Source organism: Epargyreus clarus, unplaced genomic scaffold (assembly GCF_041222505.1).
Source record: "Epargyreus clarus isolate Ecla_fem2 unplaced genomic scaffold, WU_Ecla_fem_2.2 ptg000007l, whole genome shotgun sequence".
Taxonomy (NCBI): domain Eukaryota; kingdom Metazoa; phylum Arthropoda; class Insecta; order Lepidoptera; family Hesperiidae; genus Epargyreus; species Epargyreus clarus.
In genome coordinates this window covers 20,051,490-20,074,697 of record NW_027332215.1, presented here as the reverse complement: position 1 = coordinate 20,074,697, position 23,208 = coordinate 20,051,490, and the positions used below count along the sequence as shown (strand labels likewise).

Sequence of the window (23,208 nt, the reverse complement as noted above, 5' to 3'; positions counted from 1 at the left end):
AATCTGTGTAAATATAATTTGAGATTGTTCTATGATATGCATTTCAAATTTAATGTAATTAAATCATTTTCGATAAAATATTATTTCTACAAATTAGCATTGATTGTAAAATTATATAAAGACGAAGATGAAAGATTCGACGATGTCGGTATTATCAGTATTTAGCCTTTATTGATATTATGAGGATCTGCCTTAAACACATATAAATAATAAAGATTATTCACTCCTAACAAGAAAATGTACCCAGTTTTGAGAATTGAAACAGTTGTGTAAAAAAGTTTTGCCACGTCTCCGTGCTAAAGTGTCCTTAAAATATTTGAAATTGTTATTATAAATTATTTAATTATCATGAAAATTACGCAGTATTACTTATTTATTCGTAAATGTTCTCTAAAAATGTTTATAGCACTCTGTGACCTAAACCCGCATTTTAGCCACGCATTTCTGTGTCCAAAGTAGCCGATTTTTACACCGTACGAATATTAATACACTACCCTCACAGTTGTAAAAAATAAACATTGCTATGAACGTTTCATACTTTTAAATGCCATTTAATAATTAAAAGTGAGTAATGAGTATTTTGTTTAAAGCTATAATTATTTTAATATTTTATTTTGGACGTATTTATAAATGTTTTTGCCATTGTGTATATACTAAGCAATAGCATCACTATAAGACTAACTGTTGGGCTTTATCGAATTTTATTGTTTGTTTTGACTGTGTATTTTCGCTACACACCATAGTAGGAGATATTTAAATTAGGAATCCATTATCAAAATAAGCCATAATACTACTCCAGTAGAATCTCGACTAAGCGACCTATTTGTTGTCGTATTTGTGGCATTCGGATTATCGAAAATTTGGATAATTGAGTTTATGAAGAAAAGCTATTTAAACCGATTTAGGAAGGTTATGTTTTTCGACTATATGTTTGTTACGTATATATTTTTCATTCTTTGGCAAACTCAAGCGACTTCATTAATTTTGATACATGATGTGTCGTTGGATTCGTCTAAATTGTGGCGATAACATAGGTTATATTTTTAGCAATCGGGTTTTTGTTTTTTATAGTAACTATTTTGTTGCGATTTGGCGACTTTCCGGAATTTAAATGCATATGTCACACAAAATGTGGCTGATCTGTAAGGGTTATTACAAAGTTACTTGTTCACGTTTCACAATCCAAACAATCGCGAATATTTATAACTGAGGTCCGGATAATCGGTTTTCTACTGTATCACTAGTATTAGTTATGTATTAGTACACTATGTGATTGCTTATCATATGTTTCTTTAATACGCCTGTATGAAGCCTAAATGGCTTGATAGATTTCGACGTATGTATGGTGTAAGATTTGTCTTTATCACAAGAGCAGAATAATTACTAAATTTTCTAAATTTCAATGGTTTTGGTTGTGTCACATTTTTATTGCTTTTTTAGTTCATAATTTTTAGTTTCAATCACTTATAAGTTTCAAAATAATTATCATGTTTTTTCATATTTCTTCACAAGTATAAGCGGGTTTATGTCACACGAGCTATAAAATAGTATACGATACTTGTGACAAAAGTAGCCTGTTATCTGCACGGCGTTTAGCACCCTCGCTGCGCTCGGGCGCTAACTTCACGCCGTGCAAAAATAGGCTACTTTGGCCACGCGTATCGTAATGTACTATTATAGCACTCTGTGACCTAAACCCGCATTTTAGCCACGCATTTCTGTGTCCAAAGTAGCCGATTTTTACACCGTACGAATATTAATACACTACCCTCACAGTTGTAAAAAATAAACATTGCTATGAACGTTTCATACTTTTAAATGCCATTTAATAATTAAAAGTGAGTAATGAGTATTTTGTTTAAAGCTATAATTATTTTAATATTTTATTTTGGACGTATTTATAAATGTTTTTGCCATTGTGTATATACTAAGCAATAGCATCACTATAAGACTAACTGTTGGGCTTTATCGAATTTTATTGTTTGTTTTGACTGTGTATTTTCGCTACACACCATAGTAGGAGATATTTAAATTAGGAATCCATTATCAAAATAAGCCATAATACTACTCCAGTAGAATCTCGACTAAGCGACCTATTTGTTGTCGTATTTGTGGCATTCGGATTATCGAAAATTTGGATAATTGAGTTTATGAAGAAAAGCTATTTAAACCGATTTAGGAAGGTTATGTTTTTCGACTATATGTTTGTTACGTATATATTTTTCATTCTTTGGCAAACTCAAGCGACTTCATTAATTTTGATACATGATGTGTCGTTGGATTCGTCTAAATTGTGGCGATAACATAGGTTATATTTTTAGCAATCGGGTTTTTGTTTTTTATAGTAACTATTTTGTTGCGATTTGGCGACTTTCCGGAATTTAAATGCATATGTCACACAAAATGTGGCTGATCTGTAAGGGTTATTACAAAGTTACTTGTTCACGTTTCACAATCCAAACAATCGCGAATATTTATAACTGAGGTCCGGATAATCGGTTTTCTACTGTATCACTAGTATTAGTTATGTATTAGTACACTATGTGATTGCTTATCATATGTTTCTTTAATACGCCTGTATGAAGCCTAAATGGCTTGATAGATTTCGACGTATGTATGGTGTAAGATTTGTCTTTATCACAAGAGCAGAATAATTACTAAATTTTCTAAATTTCAATGGTTTTGGTTGTGTCACATTTTTATTGCTTTTTTAGTTCATAATTTTTAGTTTCAATCACTTATAAGTTTCAAAATAATTATCATGTTTTTTCATATTTCTTCACAAGTATAAGCGGGTTTATGTCACACGAGCTATAAAATAGTATACGATACTTGTGACAAAAGTAGCCTGTTATCTGCACGGCGTTTAGCACCCTCGCTGCGCTCGGGCGCTAACTTCACGCCGTGCAAAAATAGGCTACTTTGGCCACGCGTATCGTAATGTACTATTTTATTTGTCAAGAATTTAAAAAAAGAACTTACTATAATAAGCCATTTGCGGCTTCATTCAATTTCAAGGCGGCGAAGTATCTTTACTAATCTATGCTTAAACAGGTCAATATACATGTCGATATGATAATGTAGATTAATATGGAGATTTTGACAATACGACCTACATGCTACGTGCTAATAATTCTATCCTATTTTAAATACTTTATAGGCGACAGTTTGTGAAGATGTATGTACCTCAAAACTTGATCAAAATAACCTATTGACTACAATTTACAAAGACATTATGGCTGTACACTTATATATAAAATTCTCGTGTCACAGTGTTAGTTACCGTGCTCCTCCGAAACAGTTGTACCGATTTTTATCAAATTTTATACGTACATTTAGTAGGTCTGAGCATCGGCTACTATCTATTTTTCATACCCCTAAGTGATAAGGGTTGTTCACCCTTAACATTTTTTCGGGTCACCTCTGAAAGCTACCTTGACGTACTGTTATGCGGTCCTCTTCTAGTCTTCAAAAAAGAATGACTTCTTACCACCAACACTTTTATTGTAGTCACAAACAATGTAGGTTTTAGTGAATAGGCTGTTCCCGACCGCGTCCAAGATCTAACTACCATTTTAAATACTACATTATTGGAAAAAGGAATTCTTCCTGATTCGGCATTTTATAGCGTGGAAAGCCTGCATGGCAAGTTTACCAACGTAGCTTAATTGACATAGAATTAAGGGCGGTAACGGTACGATGTCTAAACCGTTATTACCATTAAACATAAGTAATGTTAAATTTTATGTGGAAGCCATTAGGGCCAAACCTGGACCTTTAGTCGGTAATAAACCATGATTATTAACGGGCATTACATGATCGCTACTGCCACCAGTTTACCATAACTTTCAAAAACGGAACTATAACGCTATCAAAATTAAATTAAAAATATAAAAATAAATGAATTCTATTTATATTTGTAAAATTTCATGTCATTACAATTGACTATTCAGCTTATTTAAAACTCATAATGCGAAATTTTACTTCCGATAAGGTCCACACGGGTCGCTGTAACATAAAAACTACTACTAAGGGTACAGTACTTGCGAAAGAAATCGCGAACGAAAACTAATCTTAATATGAAGTTAGAAAAAAAACTTACAAGGCCGTCCTCTCCTGTCCGACGTTCTTCAACGAGTCCAGCATCATAATCGCGTGTTTCCGATCCTCCATGAGCGCGTCCCGCTTCGCGCTGTTCAAAGTTAGTTGCATCATTAGCCGCTCCGTTTGATACGTCTGCTCCTTCAACCTTTAAATGTTTTACAAGCTTTTATTTAAGTAACTCTGTTAGTTCGTCGTAAAGTATAGTACCTATTCGGCATCATATTCAAATTATTAAAAACTAAAAATACACGTTTCGGTCACATTTTGCAAAAAGCAAACGAGAAATGTTCATTTCTATGGATAATAAAGCTATGTACATACATTTAATTTAATTGAATTTTAAAATTTATTATTATTATTATTATTTATAATATAGGAGTAGCAGACGAGCATACAGTCCACCTGATGGTAAGTGGCTACTGCCGCCCATGGACATCTGTAATCAACCCCAGATAGGATTAGATATTCCCACCTAATATCTAATCCTATCTACAGATGGCTACAGATGCGCCGCTACCCCTGAGGACGAAGCTGGAACGCCTCGGAAAAGTCTGTCTCCCTTACCAAACCCATCAAACCGGAACACAGCAGCGGCTAAGACTGCTGTTATTAGGTAGAAATAGGTGTGGCGGTGGTGCCGCCGGAGTCGAACCACAAAGGGTTCTACCACCTTCAAAAGCTAGTTCTAGTCTATTCATCAAATGTTTTAAACGCCATTCGCCAAATTTGACTCGAATAGTAAACTATGCATTTGATAATGTGATGATCGTTAGCAAAGTTGTTGTGCATGAGCTCACAAAGGTTTCTAAGTTGGTACGACCAATTTTCGGCAGATGGCGCCGAAAATTTTGGCATTCCAATGAAGGTACAAGATTTCAGTTATGTGTGTCATTTTATTTAAAACGCGGGCGAGGCCGCGGGGTCTCCTGGTCAACAATAGTGTTTAGAAAAATGTAATTTCCAGATAGGGGCGCTATCTGAAACAATCTGTCTGTATACATAAATGAACTTTGGAAACATCATTTCATCTTTCGATATTTTGCCGTTCGCTTTTCAATTTCCTATCCAGACATTTTATAAAACGCGGAAGTTAACAAGAGGGGTGTTTGTAAATATCATCTCACAGCAGAAGAACTTCCCTGGAATTTTTGTTCGTGACAGTTCGACTTGTATTGGCGTTAAGTTTTATGAGACTGATAAATAGAAATGAACTGCAAACATGCAGCATCATCATCATCATCATCAACTCATTATTGTCCCACTGCTGTGCACGGGTCTCCTCTCAGAATGAGAAGGATTAGGCCATAGTCCACCGCGCTGACCAAGTGCGTATTGGTAGACTTCACATATCTTTTGATATATTTTTTTTTATAAATCTCTCAGGTATGCAGGTTTCCTCACGATGTTTTCCTTCACCGTTTTTAGTGATAATTAATTTCTAATACGCACATAATTTCGAAAAATCAGAGGTGCGTGCCTGGGATTTGAACCTCGGACCCCTCGATCGAGCGGCCGAGTTTCTTAACCACTAGGCTATCACTGCTTTTATGCAGCAGGTAAAGGAAATTAGGTAATTGAACTCCTATACTTATTTTTAAGTTTATCGAATATTTGTCTAGTAGGTCATATGAGTGTAAAATGCCTACTGCCTTTAACATTACTCTTAGTCAATATTTTTATTAATTTTCAATCTTTTTTATTATCTTCCTACTGAAAATTGAATTTTTTTTCGAGCAAAAATTGGTACATATTACAAAACTTACCTAAACAATTTGTTTAACACAACAATTTAATTATCTCTGACAATTAAAAATTTCATTTTCAATTATCTCTGATAATTAAATTTAATTATCAGAGATTTATTATTATTATAATATTTAATTATGATTATATTATTATAATATTTAATTAATCAGAGAATTATGAACATTTGCAACAAACAACAAAAAACACCTTGGGGCAGTGTGGAGAAGTCAGAAATAGGTGCCTGTCGGTAGTGAAAGAGCTCTTTTCACTCTGGGAATACCATCTCACACGTTTACGGCAAGAACGTCCGTGCAAACCGAACCGTGGAGCACCGCCACGAGTCCAGTTCGACCTAAAAACACTACCCATTTACATCAGCAACCATCTCCAAATGACATCCAAACTGAAGTTGTTCACATATGTTGCTACTCCTAAGAGTTGATTTATAACTAGACATTGGTTTATATACATTTGCATATTCGCTATTTTTGGCGTTATTGCATATTTAAGTACTTTTTCAGTAATAGTGAATAGTATAAAAATGGCTACCATTTTTATGGTTGGACAAAATTATAAATTATTCATGATTTGTTAATAAAACTTAACTGTAATGCCAATAACTAAAGACTGACTGAACACCCTATATCATATATTATATACTTGCGTAAATAAACATAAAATTTAATAAGAAATAGTAAGTTTATAATGCATATTTTGGACGTATTTTAACCTTTTGGTGCATATTTCACTCCTTTAAGAGTTCCGTACCTAAGAATAAAAACGGAACCCTATTTAGTAGATACATATTAGCACGCTAGTGTTAATACATATTGATATAACGTATAATCCAATGTCTAGTAATTAAACTCTAATCTAAGTATAATAATAACTGCTTCCACAATAATACCTTAATAAACTCTAATCTAAGTATAATAATAACTGCTTCCACAATAATACCTAATAAATCTAATCTAAGTATAATAATAACTGCTTCCACAATAATACCTAATAAATCTAATCTAAGTATAATAATAACTGCTTCCACAATAATACCTAATAAATCTAATCTAAGTATAATAATAACTGCTTCCACAATAATACCTTAATAAACTCTAATCTAAGTATAATAATAACTGCTTCCACAATAATACCTAATAAATCTAATCTAAGTATAATAATAACTGCTTCCACAATAATACCTAATAAATCTAATCTAAGTATAATAATAACTGCTTCCACAATAATACCTTAATAAACTCTAATCTAAGTATAATAATAACTGCTTCCACAATAATACCTAATAAATCTAATTTAAGTATAATAATAACTGCTTCCACAATAATACCTAATAAATCGAATCTAAGTATAGTAATAACTGCTTCCACAATAATACCTAATAAATCTAATCTAAGTATAATAATAACTGCTTCCACAATAATACCTAATAAATCTAATCTAAGTATAATAATAACTGCTTCCACAATAATACCTAATAAATCTAATCTAAGTATAATAATAACTGCTTCCACAATAATACCTAATAAATCTAATCTAAGTATAATAATAACTGCTTCCACAATAATACCTTAAAATAATTTGTTCGAAGGAAGACACCAGAGTAGCTTTTTGCAGACGCTTGCAGATGCTCATAACTTCTTCTAATTCCCAATGTACAGAGTGGTGGCTGCCCGCATCTTCGTCTTCATATAAATCGTCTAAATTCGCTGCTTCCTACACAAAATGTACGAGCAATGACTTTTTACACGCTTTATATTAGCTTCACTTGTATGTTTGTCAGTGAGTAACTCCGTTTTTCAGTAGAAAGAGATCAACATACATCCTTATAATTATGACGCTTTGTGGATGCTCAATGTGAACAGCAGTATAAATAAAACAATAAATAATAATTAAAGAAACTAAAGAACTCGCATTTATAATAAATTTAACTAAAATATAGATATAGTTTAAAAAAACCTAAAGAACACGTTCTTATAGAAATCAAACTAAAAAATATAAAATAAACTTAGAAAAAGTTTAATGAAAAATTGTATTAACAACAAAAAAGATATATTTAATTGTAAAAAAGCGTGGGGTGCTTTTGAAAATATCAAAGTGTTGGTCCCTCTGCTCATGTCTGTCAGTAAAATATTTATAAATACCGAGAGTGTGCTCCCCCTAGTAGATATTGTCATGATATCGATATTTCTTAGGCAAAACATTGGATAGATTGATTATTTACAACGAGCGTAAGTCTTCAGAACAAATTTTGAAAAAGGCAGAACTCATTATTACCGAATTCGCACAGAGAGGGTTCGGTACCACCAAAATTTTCATATTTTTTTAGTATTTACAGCAACCATTGAAGTGAAGTTTTCACCCTTTGGATACGGGAGCCTAAAAACGATACATACAAGTGGACGAAACTACACTCTGTATCTTCTAAAACAAAAATTAATATTACCTCTTTACGAATTAAGTTTGGGAAAGAATCCGTCAGATAAGCGACCTCTCTCCGAACCAATTTCAGCGCCCTCTCCCTCTCCTTCATGTTAGTTTTAATCTCCTTCTCCAGCTTATTGAATTCAAACTTCCTGTCATCGAGATATTCCATGGCGAGTTGTCCCATCTCGGTGGCGCCCATCAGACACTTCCCTTGAGCTCTGCAGTCCAGTTTTAGGGCTTCCAAAACGACAGTGAAATACGAAGAATCCTTTAAATAACATTTTTTTTATAATATAAGAGTAGCAGACGAGCATACAGTCCACCTGATGGTAAGTGGTTACTGCCGCCCATGGACATCTGTAATCAACCCCAGATAGGATTAGCTATTCTTACCTGAGGTCGGCCACAGATGCGCCGCTACCCCTAAGAACTAACCTGGAACACCTCGGAAAAGTCTGTCTCCCTTACCACACCCTTCAAACCGGAACACAGCAGCGCCTAACACTGGTGCCGCCGGAGTCGAACCACAAAGGTTTCTACCACCTTCATTCATTATAGTTAGTATATTAATATTTTGGGAGGACAAGGTAGATGAACAAGTACATAGACAAGAAAATGGCTTTTAGCAAAAAGTCAGTCGGTTTTTCAAAATTGTAATAGTTTATTCTTAGAACCTGGCGAAAATAATCAAAGTCGCCTATGAACAATTACATCACCAGAGGAGTGACCGATTCACTACCGGCTTTGGAGGAGAGCTCTTTTTACACCTTTTTAGAAGAGCCCCATGTCATAGCGCTCCGAGAATATCTCAGGAGGAAGTTCATTCTACATCTTTTTTTTTATAATATAAGAGTAGCAGACGAGCATGCAGTCCACCTGATGGCTACTGCCGCCCATGGACATCTGTAATCAACCCCAGATAGGATTAGATAGTCCTACCTGAGGTCGGCCACAGATGCGCCGCTACCCCTGAGGACTAAGCTGGAACGCCTCGGAAAAGTCTGTCTCCCTTACCACACTCTTCAAACCGGAACACAGCAGCGCCTAACACTGCTGTTATTAGGTACAAATAGGTGTGGCGGTGGTGCCCCCGGAGTCGAACCACAAAGGGTTCTACCACCTTAATCTTGCACGTGCGTGGCAAGAACGTCCGTGCAAACCGACCGCGAAGGAACGCCACGAGTCTAGTTGATGTGGATGGAACTTCATCCTTCGGCGAGTGGTGTGATGGAAGAATGGTGACGTAGGCACCAAGTCAAATAGTTCCTATGCTACTTTGAAAAAATACCTTTTTGAGTATGTCCAGAATTTTCTTGTACATGACCTTGATGGCGAGCGCGGCGTTCTTCTTAATGTTGGCTCGTTGCACGTAGTTAGCCACAGCCTGCTCTTTCTTCTCGGCTGGCAGCTTGCCGCCCACCTCGTACAACAACCGATCTCGAAGCTCCGCGGAGTCCAACTAAACACCACCACGTTATTCTAATGTTTTTAGGGATTCGGCGAAAAAGCTTACTAAGCCTACGCTATCTGCCACAGGGCTCTATATCTTGAAATTATTTAAACAGGATATTACTATGACTGCTAAACCAACACATGCTAAACCAACCAAAAAAGTAATAAACAATGGGGACACCATGCGAGATACGGATATTTTTCGGCGTTTTTTGATTTATCCATTGAACCGTAGTTGGTCTACCAACTACAATTTTAAATTTCCCATTACATATGCACTTATAGCTTCTAAGATAAAAAATATTAAAAATAAAAAATATAGTGTTAGATATTTAAGGTGGTACGGAACTCCCCGAATACGACTCGCACTTTTTATTTTTACTCATTAAACTACCTGATATAGTTACACCGAAAAGCGTAGTTGTTTGAAAAGAAATACTGCCCTGAAGGTGCAAGGTCCAATGCGTGACATCTTTGATTTTACATAATAGTAGGGGAACCCGCGATGCCAAATGTGTACAAACTCGAGCGTCATTGGGACCTATACGATTGTGTAGATTAGACGTTAGAATGAAGAAAATGTTATACGATATTTTTCGAATCAGCAGGGGGTTTTCTTATTCTGACGATTGGAAAAAAATAGTATAAGAATGTATGAAGAATAATTTAATTTCCTAAAACTTAGCCTTTTCCTTTAGTTTGTGATACGTTATTACTTCCTAGGGCTTCATGCTAATAAGTGACACTATCAGATAATATAATAATACAATAGCAATAGCAATAGCATAATAATACAAGGTTTTTTTTTTTTAAAACGACAAATTTTTCTTTCACAACTTCGACGTGTGGTAATCGGCAGATTATGATGTTTCCCGTTTTCTACCATTATTTCATTTATATTAAGAAGAAACTTGACCGCGCTCCAGCATGTTATGTGATTGATTTTTTTGATTATGCAAACCCCTGACATAAAAAGCTCACTTATGGTTTAAGACACTGCACAAGTTAGTCTGCCGCGCTAGAGACACTTCCGAAATACCCTATTGAGCTCCCCAACTATAATGATGTGCGTATTAGAAATTAGTTATCACTTGCTTCAACAATGAAGAAAAACCTCATGGTATATCTGTGAATTCTATAAAAGCCTGTCAAACGTGAAGTCTACGAAACAACCTAGACAGCCAACATAAATGTGTTGATGGTAGTTATGAATTGTTTTTGAAATTAAAGCAGTAGGTACCGTCCTCAGATCTCCCCATAAACCACATAACTACAGTAAAATAGGGCCACGGCATTCAAACTTTAAGAATGATACGGCGGGGACATTACAAGATTTCAATCATTTGTAACAAAATTTACCTGAGTTAACCGAAACTTTTCCATTTTTTTCTTCTTTGTGTATCTGATTCTATCGAGTTGCTTGCGTTTATTGAAATTTTCTTGGTGGATACTCTCCAAAACTCTCTAAAATGTTTTAAAAAATTGCATAAATAGATACTCAAAACAAATTTCTATATATTCGCTACACCCCTTATATGCAGAAAGACTATCCACGATAAGATGATCAAATTCGTTTTCAAATTTTTGAGGGTGGTAGAACCCTTTGTGGTTCGACTCCGGCGGCACCACCGCCAGACCTATTTCTACCTAATAACAGCAGTGTTAGGCGCTGCTGTGTTCCGGTTTGAAGGGTGTGGTAAGGGAGACAGACATTTCCGATGCGTTCCAGCTTAGTCCTCAGGGGTAACGGCGCAGCTGTGGCCGACCTCAGGTAGGAATATCTAATCCTATCTGGAGTTGATTACAGATGTCCATGGACGGCAGTAGGCACTTACCATCAGGTGGACTGCATGCTCGTCTGCTACTCTTATATTATAAAAAAAAATGATCAAATTATACTTTACGAAAGTGCTTAGATGAAATTATATTCTACCCACACTTAATAAGTACAGTATTAAATTACTCATATTTATTATGTGTACGGCAAAACACTTTAACTTTAAATTGACTAAGCTTACGAGGTTTAATCACTAACGTGGGTACTAGGTGATAATAACGCTGTTGACTGTTATTCCATGTGCTACATGTTGCAAGTAAATCCGTAATCAAACGTATTAAAAGTCCCTCGCATATGAAGATACGAATAAGTATGAAGATACTGAGATAAACTCCCAAGGCTGATGAAAATAAGCAGAAAATTGCGGCGAAAATTTAATATTCAAAGTATGTACTAACATCCGCTTGGCTGTTCATGTATGTAAGCTGCAGCCGCCTGTGCTCTTGGAAGGCATTCCTCAAAAATTGCTTGTCCCCATACACAGCGATGCCGAGCTCCTCGCGTCTCGTCGTAATGTCCTTCCTCAGCTGTCGAATATCTCGGGAGTATCGCTTTTTTTGTTTCGCCAAATCACCCTCATGGATTTTGCGGTCTCGCTCTGAATAGTATTATTATTTTACTTGACGGCGATTAGGAAACTTTTTAAATTAAACTATGTATTATTAACTGATATAGTGGACCCGCGGATACTGTACTATGGATACTGTAATCCGACATGGTCTATTATTTATTACATATGTATTATTATGTATTGAATAGTTTTTGAAAATATTTTTTGTAAGTTCTATAGCATTAATGACGTTAATTTTATAATAAAACGTAAGTTCTCTGTTGTTGTTTAATTTACTAAATTTAACATAAGCAATGAAGTATGATTTGTACTTCAGAGTACATACATACATATACATATGTATACAAAACATAGAATCTTATCATTGAAAATATAATTTTTAGGATAACAAGGTACTCTTTCGAAAAAAATTAACTAGTTATCTTAGGCAGTACTCTATAACCCGACAAATTCGATAGTCCGATACTGCCTTGCAAAATGATAACTAGGAAATCGTATGGGCCAATAGGGTTCGTACACAAAACTGCGATGCGACGCGATGCGAATTCGCAACCGTATCTTACCGTAAAGCTTTATCAAGCCTCTGTACTGATTTATTTTATCCTTGATAACCCAGTTTTCATCTTGCATTCCATGGATACGCACTTTTGCCGCGGACAGCATATTCGTAATTGGCAAATTGTATTTTTAACAAATATAGTATAGAACAACGACAATATAAAATTAATAGTTATGTGATTACTAAATAGATTTAAACAATGACAATGTCATTTATAATGAGTATTTCCTAGTATGCCAGTGTTTTTATTTCTGATATACCTCCTTATACATACTAAAATTACAATGGTCGTACTCGTACAATGGTCGGTTTATTGGTCAACTTTTATGTTCCTATGCTGAACACAAGTCTCCTTCAACCATCTACTATATTTACAGGGCATGCACTTGTAGCCTCCCTGGCCGAAAATTACATAGGCGAAGAAATCTCTGTAATTTGTATTTATCAACGAAAAAAGTCGCCAGGACCATACCATCACTAAAATAAACTTTCCGCCCCGGGCTGCATTCAACATTTCCCTTTTTAAGGCAGTTTCGATATTACGTGCTACGGCTCCCTGGTTCTGGTGACGCCCGTGCCTCTAATAACAATTTTCAAAGATTCACCGACAAAGTGATAATAATTTCTAATGTGCAGAACTGCACACAACTAAATGAATCAGGATGTAGCCCTGTGTCAGTATGAAAGGTCGTGAGAAACCTTTAAACTATCACTGTCTCTGGCGTAGATTAATATATATAATGATGTAATTGATACGTGTTGAGTTACTGCAATCGATTTCTATACATAACATATCAATACATTTTATATTTCCTATTTTTATTTTGTTCCTCAAGCGTTTAAAACACCATTCGCCATTTTGGCCACCTCTCAAAGAGACTCTCAAAGTATAAGCCGCAGTCCACCCCAGACATCTTAGGAAACTTTTTTAAGAACTGTCTGTCGTGATACTTTCCATCAAAGTTATACTAGGTAGAGATGATAATTATTGTCTTTTAGAATGTACTTAAATATAAAATCAATGTTTGATTTTATATTTAAGTACATTCTAAAAGAAAGCTGCTTAGGATTTAAACTTAAAGACTCCGAAGTTGAGAGGTCAGCACGCGGAGCGTTCTGTACCACAAAATTTTCAATTTTTCATTTTAGTATTGTTATCAATAGGTCTGTGGTTATCATAGCAACAAATAGATAAAGCGAAAAACGCCGAAAAAAGCGTTTAATAAATATAAATAAATTTTATTTGTTGTTAATTGCATAAATTTCTTATTCTCATTTTAGTAAGTACAAATGATAGCTTGTTTTTAAAAACTTTTTTTAAGAATTTACTTTTATACTTTAAGAATCATTTAATATACTTTTCAGACCGTTTCAGACTCGCCACACCGTCTGGTGTGAACGACGGTATGAGACCACACATACCGCCGTCCATCCCGGGGTTGCTGGCCGGGCGGTTTGAGCTCCCACTCTTTCCGTCCGCAACCCCGGAAGCCCCCTTTTAGTCGCCTCTTACGACAAGCAGAGGATACCGTAGCCCTATTCTGGTCCCGGAACTACAGAGACACATGCTTAATATACCTACTAAATATACAAGTAGGTCATACTTGTATTAAATACTAAGTGACCCGGTAAAAATTGTACCGCCTCAAAATCTATTTATCAAATATATTTCATATAGAATATAGCCTATGTTACTCGTAGATAATGTAGCTTTCGAATGGTGAAAGAATTTTTAAAATCGGTCCAGTAGTTTTTGAGCCTATTCATTACAACCAAACAAAGTTTTCCTCTTTATAATATTAGTGTAGGTATTATGCAAGATACCATTCGCCCTGTTTCTTCTTATAAATGGTTTTACAACTTTTTAAGAATTCTATAACCAAGTAAGAATTCGAAATCATGACTTTCGTTAATTTCACTTATTTATCCCGTGCATTTAACAAACACCTTCATTAATATTACTATTTCAACACATTCTAATTACTCTCATCTATTTAGTCAAAGAGGTCAAACACCAAAAAATAGCAGCATAAAACTTTAATAAAAACTTGTTTCAATCAATATTTTTACAACCGTTTGTTACAAGTTACTAAAGAGTGGAAACCATTTAAGAAGTGACAGTTCATTTAGGATTACGAGCGTCTGGATCACCGACGACGGAGCACAAAGCCCTATGAGTGTGATCGCCGCACTGAGTGCCCTGCGGACAGTTGGTACAACTTGAGCCCGCCTCGTATATTGGAAAACCGTTAATATTCCCCGCTGGCCCGTAATTGCAAAAAGTGAACGCTATCATCTTCGCCTCCTTCCGCTTAATTTCATTGCTCCCCATAACTAAACCTCGGTGTAACGGCGACTCCTTGTCAAACTTCGTTAACGTTGTTGCGAAATCCTCAAACCTCACGACTTTCGTAGGCGTCGTGTATTTTATTCTACGTAACACGTTTTCGGTAGTGGACGAAGTATTTGCATTCATTTCGCCAGCCATTTCCCTCGTCCGGCGACGTTTGCGGAAAGGGATGCACGAGCGCTTCTTAGCAGTACAAAGAGCCTGAGAACATCCAATGCGCCAGGTAGAAGCCCACGCAGCGGCGGAGTACCAATGCGAATTGCATCCTCCAAGAGCGCTACAGTTGCTGAGCCTGAAAGACCACACATTTTCTGGGAGCAATGCTCTTGACCCTGAAAACCAGGCTCCTACCGCGTCGGCCAACAACTGAGCTTCGGTCACTCGCGGGGCCACTGGACGCACGTCCATATTTTGTAAAACGTTAAATCTTATCGTATTTCTGCACTCATCGTGTCGCTTTTGACACTGCCTTGCCCAAACGTCAGCCATTTTTTCCAGCTCGTAGTCCCAGTACATTTTGCGCATGTTCGTGGCTGGAGGTTGCCCTGCTTCAAAACCCATGGCAATGTTGTCTCTGTGCCTGTTATGTAAGAGCAAAATCTGATATCTCATCCATGTTGTCATTCCTGAAGCAAAGAGTCGTGGACTTTGCTTGTTAGCCGCTATGCACATGGTGTGTTGGTTCTTCAATGGACAATCGGGATGGGTGCAATAATCGATATTAGTTTTTGTTGATTCATTTTTTGGCTTACTGGTCTCGCAAAATCCGCCACCTAATAGAAAAATGTTTAAAAGTAAGTATAAAATGCACATTTTTATAATAACCTAACAAAACTGTCCATGAATCGACGTGTCTTAAAAAGTGACAGAATATTTGTTATTGCCAAAGCCAAAGATAATATAAATGATATGAATACCATTAGCAATATGTGATAGATTAATTATAACAAATTAATTGTGTGCACTAGTATGTGCATATAGGTTTTTTTATTTGTTTTTTATATCATAGGAGTAGCATACTAGGACTCGGTCCACTTTCCACCTGATGGTAAGTAGAAACTGCTGCCCATGGACACCCATAATTAAAGTCATTATTGAACCAAACCCATAATTGAAGGTGGTAGAACCCTTTGTGGTTCGATTCCGGCGGCACCACCGCCACACCTATTTCTACCTAATAACAGCTGTGTTAGGCGCTGCTGTGTTCCGTTTTGAAGGGTGTGGTAAGGGAGACAGACTTTTCCAAGGCGTTCCAGCTTAGTCCTCAGGGGTAGCGGCGCATCTGTGGTCGACCTCAGGTAGGAATATCTAATCCTATCTGGGGTTGATTACAGATGTCCATGGGCGGCAGTAGCCACTTACCATCAGGTGGACTGCATGCTCGTCTGCTACTCCCTATATTATAAAAAAAAAAAGTCAGATAAGATTTAATTCCTACCCGAGCTCGGACACAGACGTGCCGCTACGCCTGATGATTACACTGGAATGCCTTGGAAAAGTATATCTCCCTAACAACACCCTTCACACCAAAACACAACATCATTTCACACTGCTGTTATTAGACAAAAATAGGTGTGATAGTGGTTCCTTCAAAATCGAACCACAGAAGGTTGTAGCACCTTTGTTCTTTAAAAATGTAAATTACGTTCCCGACCCTATAGCTAAGCAAAAATGGTACATTATTGATGTTCAAAAAACCTTTAGTAATCAATTTTAGATAAACAATATGTTGATTTAATTTTAAAAATAGGAACTGTATAGAAAATATTAATATCTTCCATTCAACTTATCCTGACTAGCCTTCACATGGGACAAACTAAAAGCAAATTGCATCGCAAAGGAAATACTAAATTGCATTTCTCCTACAAAGCAAATAATCGATGAAGCAAAAGATGTTTGAGTCGATGTTTTATTTTAGTCGAGAATGCACTGCTATTACAGACTACAGTAGGTACCTTCTGGTAATCCAAATTTATATTTCAGTATATTTTATTTTAGGTACTTTATGTTATTAAAATTACAGATTAAAATCAAAAGGATTTTTCAATAAAATCACAAATACTTTGTCTATTTGTAATGTTTTTTTCGACGGCGAGCATGCAGTCCACCTGAAGCCTTTTTATTTTGTTTTTGAGGGGGAAACCTTCAAAAGGTACCCGGTGCCGTGGGAGCGACACGGGGTTATGTGGGATTTTTACCGCACTAAAACCCCCCCGGTGGCCGTCCTCAGCGCTGCGTAGAGGACTCCGGGATCTCCAAAGGAACGCAACCGGAGTCCTCTCAGCGCACTGCCCCGTCGGGCTCAGCCAAGTGTGATTGAATCACCCCACCGTCCGATGTACACGACGGTATGCGACCACACATACCGCCGTCCTTCCCGGGGTCGTTGGCCGGACGGTTCGAGCTCCCACTCTTACCATCCGCAACCCCGAAAGTCCCTTTTAGTCGCCTCTTACGACAAGCAGGAAATACTGTAGCCCTATTCTGGTCCCGGAACTACAGGGACAAAACTTTGTATCACCTAAAATGATTCTAACTTACCTTAATTTAGATGAAGCAAGGTGTGTAATTCTTATACTGTGTTCATTTCTACATCACCCTATTTTGTTTTTGACTTGACAGATATATTTTCTAATTAGCAAAAAAAAAGTTACAGGCCGTGGTAAAGATTTCTATTTACTCAAATTCACTTTTTTATTCAGTACAAAAGTTATTCAAAAATAAAATACGGTGATTAATTTTGCGCCACCCTATACAATAAAATACCAAAAGACATTATTGACCTATCCGAGAAAAAGTTTAAATCTACTATAAAATTAACTTAACGTATAAAAGCTTATTATAATTCAAATCACTACTTAAATGATAAATCCGCATGGTACGTCAACTCCAGCTCCACCATCAATAATTAATTATATGTACCACTATAAAATTGTTTCTGTGCCGATTCTTCTCCATAGCGAAACACCTACCGAAGCGGTAGTAATTTGTTGACGTTCAAAAAGTATTTTATAGGAATCAATTATGAATAAATGAGATGTGAATTTGAATTTATATGGTAGAGACAGTTACCTACATCCTTCGATCACCATCATATAAATACACAACATAAAAATTGACCCCAGAATAAAGTAAACCGGATAGAAAATGAGAAGAATGAAGGAATTTTGAATTGTCTTTTCATGAAGACATTCCAGCAATACAGACTCCACAAATAAAATATTTTTCATTTTCTTCTGCAGAAAATGACTTAAAATTGCATTCTTTCGCTAATAGCTTCAAAGATAAATAAATTCGTCTATTTTTCCCGATGGTTGAGTCCGAGTAGAGTTTATGGAGTGCAAATATTTTAGTTTTATTTTAAATTTAACGTAAATAGATTTTATTATATTCGATTCTCGTGCTAATGTGGTTAAAGCTGAAATATAAGGACTGCAAAATAAGATGTAATCATATATAGACCTGCTTAATTAATAGTCTTAATTTAACTTTTTCAGAAAGTTTTATTTCACTGTCAGAAGAACTTCCCTGAGACTTCCAGAAAATTCTCGAACGTTCTTCTTCAATGTATCCACTAAGGTGAAGTATTTTGAGATGATCCATTTAGTTTTAAGAATCGATCGAATCGAAAGGACCAAAAAACTGTACCGTTTACTACGTAGTAGGAACTAAGATAACAGTTTTGGGGGGAAAGGTAGCGTAACAAAACCAATCCCGATGAGTGTCGGTTTTACACTAATTTATTTAAGTAGAATATGTAAAAATGATGACTGTGAAATTATGTGAGTGTGCATGAAAATGTCTACATGTGTGCACTTACATACGAAAAATTGCCAATACGCATTATTGGCGTCACGTGTACGTGCAGTAGCTCGTACATCCTGCCGACTCAAAATGAGTAAAGAGAAACGATAATTATTAAAAAAAAAATGTGAGCCGTCACGGAACGCCTGGCAGATGTGAAACATCGACATTATTTTGTAAAAGTAATATGCAGAAAAGAACATATTGTGATAGGAACTAAATATGTCATAATGATAAAATAAAATATTACGATTTTTTTTCCAGATAACGATGACTATTTATTGAATAAACATTTATTTTCATTAAATACAAAAAATTACGAATTTATTTCAAGTCGTTTGCGCATGGCGACGCGTCGCCACACCATACACACTACTGCATATAGACTGTATATATATACCATCGTATAGCGTGGCGACGCGTCGCCACGGCAGAAATCGGTTTTACGTGCGGCTATAGATGTTTCATATTGTTCGGTGCATCGCACCTACAATGCGAAATCAGCAAAACGTTGTCACGCGGCGGCGTGCCGCGCGGTTCAGTTCGCATCGTTCGCCCTTACCGTACATACCCCAATAATTATAATATTGTAATTTGTAACTATTTTCACGTCTTTAAATATATTTTAGCATCTCAAATTTAGCTTCTTTTATTTGTGCTATCTACGGACTGCACATTTTGGTCCTTCGAGCTACTTGATCTAGCGCGCGGTGGAGATCAAAAAAGCGGGGCCTCGCGTTTAGTTACATGCCGCAATACCACGTGGCAGTAACCTCGTGTCCATCGAAAACGTGGTTAACCTAGGTGACCCGTTAAGCAAGTGAACTTCAGTGAGCGTGTTGGAATATCGGTTTACGATTGGGGAAGCAGCCAGCAGCCAGGAGCAGCATCAGGTAGCAAGCAGGAGCGTCGTGCGAACTCACTTATAAGCCACGTGTCCAAGTAAGAGCTTTCCATTTATCTAACTTACTGCATCTATAACTAAAACATGGAACCTATATATGAGAATCAAAACGTGATAAACGAAGCTATTGCAAAATTTATTTCTAACCTAAAGAAAACAGCAGGAGAGAGAAGAACAAGTGACTACTTTAGGAGACGCTTGGAGTTATTACAAAACTATTGGGCAGATTACGAGGAGAATCATAAAAACCTGTGTAAGTTTGGTGTCAAAGATCATCCTTATTTTATTCAATCGGATTATGAGAGTACGAGAGAACTATATCAAACAGCTAGAGATATAATCGACCAACAGCAGCAGGAGGTAGGATTAGGTCGACCAGCAGCAGCAGCAGCAGCAGCAGTAGCAGCAGTAGCAGCAGAGCAGCCAGAGGAGACGTTTCAGCCTGAGATGTCGGCATCGAGAGAGCAACCAGTGGAAGCGAAGGCCGGGTCATCACGAGTCTACGTTGCTACAGGTACAACAAGCAAATTAGATGATCTATTACGTAAGCAGACGGTCAACTTCACAGCATTTATGAGAACGGTCAGGAACATTCGCTTGGAAATAATTAGTGAAAAGTGGGAGTTTGAAGACGTATTGAAAGAGCTACAATCACGTTGGTCAGCTATTGATTCCCTTCATTGGGTGATTTATATGGAGTTGAACGGAGAGGAGGAGGAATATGAGAAGGAGTTTACTAAGCATGAAAATACCTTTATTAATTTAAAGAAAGCCATTAACCAGAAAATGTGGTCTGTATCGCATAGGGAGAAATCAGTTCCTCAAATGGACATTCCGGTATTTTCTGGTACGTATCAGCAGTGGACGTCGTTTAAGGATTTATTTAACGAGGCCATTCATAGCAATCCCTCGTTATCGCCAGCTCAAAAAATGCAGTTTCTCAAAGGCAAGTTACGCGGAGAAGCAGAGAGACTCATTCAACACCTGCAGATAAGTTCATCAAATTACGATGTTTGTTGGGAAATTCTCAACAATAGATATAATAATAAAAAGTTGATTTTTACGTCCCATTTAAATACCTTATTGAATATACCTAACATGTCTTATCAATCAGCAATGCCTATAAAAAGAATGCATGACGTCATTTTAGAAAGCCTTCATGCCATTACGAATTTAGGAGTAGATGTAACAAGCTGGGACCCCATCTTAATACATATTTTGTCTCAGAAACTGGATAGCGACACATTTAATGACTACATAGACTCTTTGAATAACTCGCGGGAGCTACCAATTTTGAAGGATTTTTTGTCATATTTGGAAAATAAATTTACGAGTCTTGAATCCTCGCGCAGAAAGCAAGAGCACGTACCGAAACCAACTCAACATAATAATCCGAAATTTTCTAATAACGGAAGAAAGTCAGGGGCTAATGCATATAGTAGTAATAACTATCCAAAGTCGTATCACGTAGGCACTAATAAGTGTGCTTTGTGCAAAGGAGACCATGGTGTACCCAATTGTACAAAATTCACAAGTATGCCTAATGAAATAAAGTTGCAAACGGCAAACAAATTAAATTTATGTATAAACTGCTTATTTCGACATAATAGCAAACAATGCATTTCTACGAAACGATGTCACCGTTGCCACGGAAAGCATAATACTTTACTTCACGATTGTTTTACAAAAACTAATCCGTCAGCAAATAGTTCGTTGCCAATTGCCAAAGCTAATGACCCGATATCAAATAATTTACACGTGTCTCAAAATGGATCGTCTGAAGTTTTACTAGCCACGGCCTTGCTCAAGGTTAAAGCTGTGGATGGTACCTATATACTTTTAAGAGCGTTAATAGATCAGGGATCGCAGATATCGCTCATATCTGAACATTCAGCCCAGCGATTAGGATTAAAAAGATCGTTTTGCCGTGGAGTGGTCTATGGTCTAGGGGAAAAGGAAAATAATTGTAAAGGCATGATAAGCATAACTTGTAATTCAATTTATAATGACTTCACGTTTAGTACAGATGCACTAATAATGAGTAACTTAATAAAAAATTTGCCAACAACAAGCTTTACAAAACCGTCGTGGTCGTTCATTCAAAATATAAACTTAGCGGACAAGGAATTTTGGTTAAGTCGTCCAGTTGACTTACTTCTGGGGTCTGATATATATGCTTTGATCAAAATGGGAGGCATTTGTAGGGGAGATGAGCCTAGTCAGCCATTAGCAGAACAGACTCAGCTTGGATGGATCTTGTTTGGGAAGATGCAGTCATTCCAATGTAATATTGTTATGACAAATGTTGATAGCATTCAGAAGTTTTGGGAAGTAGAAGATTTAGAAGAAGATCCTGAGTTATCATCTGATGATAAAGCATGTATGGAATTTTACTCGGCGACCACGCAGCGCGACGTAAATGGAAGGTATGTCGTTAGATTGCCTATGAAACCGGACACACATGAAAAAATCGGAAAATCAAAAAATATGGCAAAGGCACAATTTATAAATTTGGAGAAGAAGTTCCATAAGCAAAAGGAATTCTCAAATGCATATAAAGGATTTATTAGCGAATATATAGCATTACAGCATATGGTTCCAGCTAAAAACAACAGCACAAGTCCAGCATGTTTTTTACCACATCATGGGGTACAACGAGTGGACTCCCTTAGCACAAAGCTTCGAGTGGTATTCAATGCATCAGCGAAGACGTCGAGTGGATACAGCTTAAACGACATGATGCTTAAAGGGCCAAATTTGCAAAAAGATTTACAATGTTTAATAGTAAAATGGCGGATCTATCCATATGCATTTATTTCGGACATTGAAAAAATGTACCCCCAGATCTTGGTCCACGAGGAAGATCAGCCCTACCAGCAAATTGTATGGAGAGAGTTACCAGAACAGCCCATTCAAGAATATCAGCTGACTACAGTAACTTACGGTACGACAGCAGCGCCTTTTCTGGCCATGATGACCTTGCAGCAACTAGCAGCTGATGAAAGCAGCAAGTATCCAGAAGCAGCACGCATCGTGAAGGAGGCCTTCTATATGGACGACCTATTGCACGGTTCTTTTGATGTCGAGAGTGGACAGAAGCTAATAAAAGATATGAATAATTTGTTAAAATCTGGGGGGTTTCAATTAAGAAAATGGAGATCAAACGAGCCGGGATTACTAGAAGGTATAGAAGATAATAATGAAGCAAATCAATTATCATTTAATTTTAAATCGAATGCCGCTACAAAAACGTTAGGATTACGTTGGAACCCAAAAAGTGATAAGTTTACTTTCGAATATTCGATTGATACAAAAGCACCCACTAAAAGAGTCGTATTAGGTGAAATTTCTAAGCTTTTTGATCCACTTGGATGGATAGCACCCTTAACTACAAAATTAAAACTGATTTTTCAAAGAGTATGGTTAGCAAACTTACAGT

The 23,208-nt window shown here is 36.6% G+C and overlaps 2 protein-coding genes across 2 annotated transcripts in view; both read right to left on the bottom strand.

Annotated features, from left to right (window-relative positions):
* The window catches only part of LOC140743140 (uncharacterized), a 129,174-nt gene extending 116,261 nt beyond the window's left edge, over nucleotides 1-12,913 (bottom strand). The window contains exons 1-7 of the mRNA XM_073074198.1: nucleotides 12,716-12,913; nucleotides 11,980-12,179; nucleotides 11,104-11,208; nucleotides 9,581-9,751; nucleotides 8,312-8,560; nucleotides 7,436-7,581; nucleotides 4,103-4,249 (exon numbers count right to left, since the gene is read on the bottom strand). Of these exons, the coding sequence (XP_072930299.1) occupies nucleotides 4,103-4,249; nucleotides 7,436-7,581; nucleotides 8,312-8,560; nucleotides 9,581-9,751; nucleotides 11,104-11,208; nucleotides 11,980-12,179; nucleotides 12,716-12,815 (1,118 nt within the window). The 5' untranslated portion in view covers nucleotides 12,816-12,913. The remainder of the gene's footprint in view (nucleotides 1-4,102; nucleotides 4,250-7,435; nucleotides 7,582-8,311; nucleotides 8,561-9,580; nucleotides 9,752-11,103; nucleotides 11,209-11,979; nucleotides 12,180-12,715) is intronic.
* A 1,820-nt stretch (nucleotides 12,914-14,733) lies between these two features.
* LOC140743139 (venom allergen 3) lies at nucleotides 14,734-15,932 on the bottom strand. The gene has a single exon (XM_073074197.1). The coding sequence runs from the start codon at nucleotides 15,872-15,874 to the stop codon at nucleotides 14,834-14,836; it is 1,041 nt and encodes a 346-aa protein (XP_072930298.1). The 5' UTR covers nucleotides 15,875-15,932; the 3' UTR covers nucleotides 14,734-14,833.
* Between the last annotated feature and the right edge of the window lie 7,276 nt (nucleotides 15,933-23,208).

Coding starts and splice junctions, on each gene's coding strand:
- LOC140743139 (XM_073074197.1), bottom strand. CDS start 15,874: ATGTGCATTTTATACTTACTTTTAAACATTTTTCTATTAGGTGGCGGA.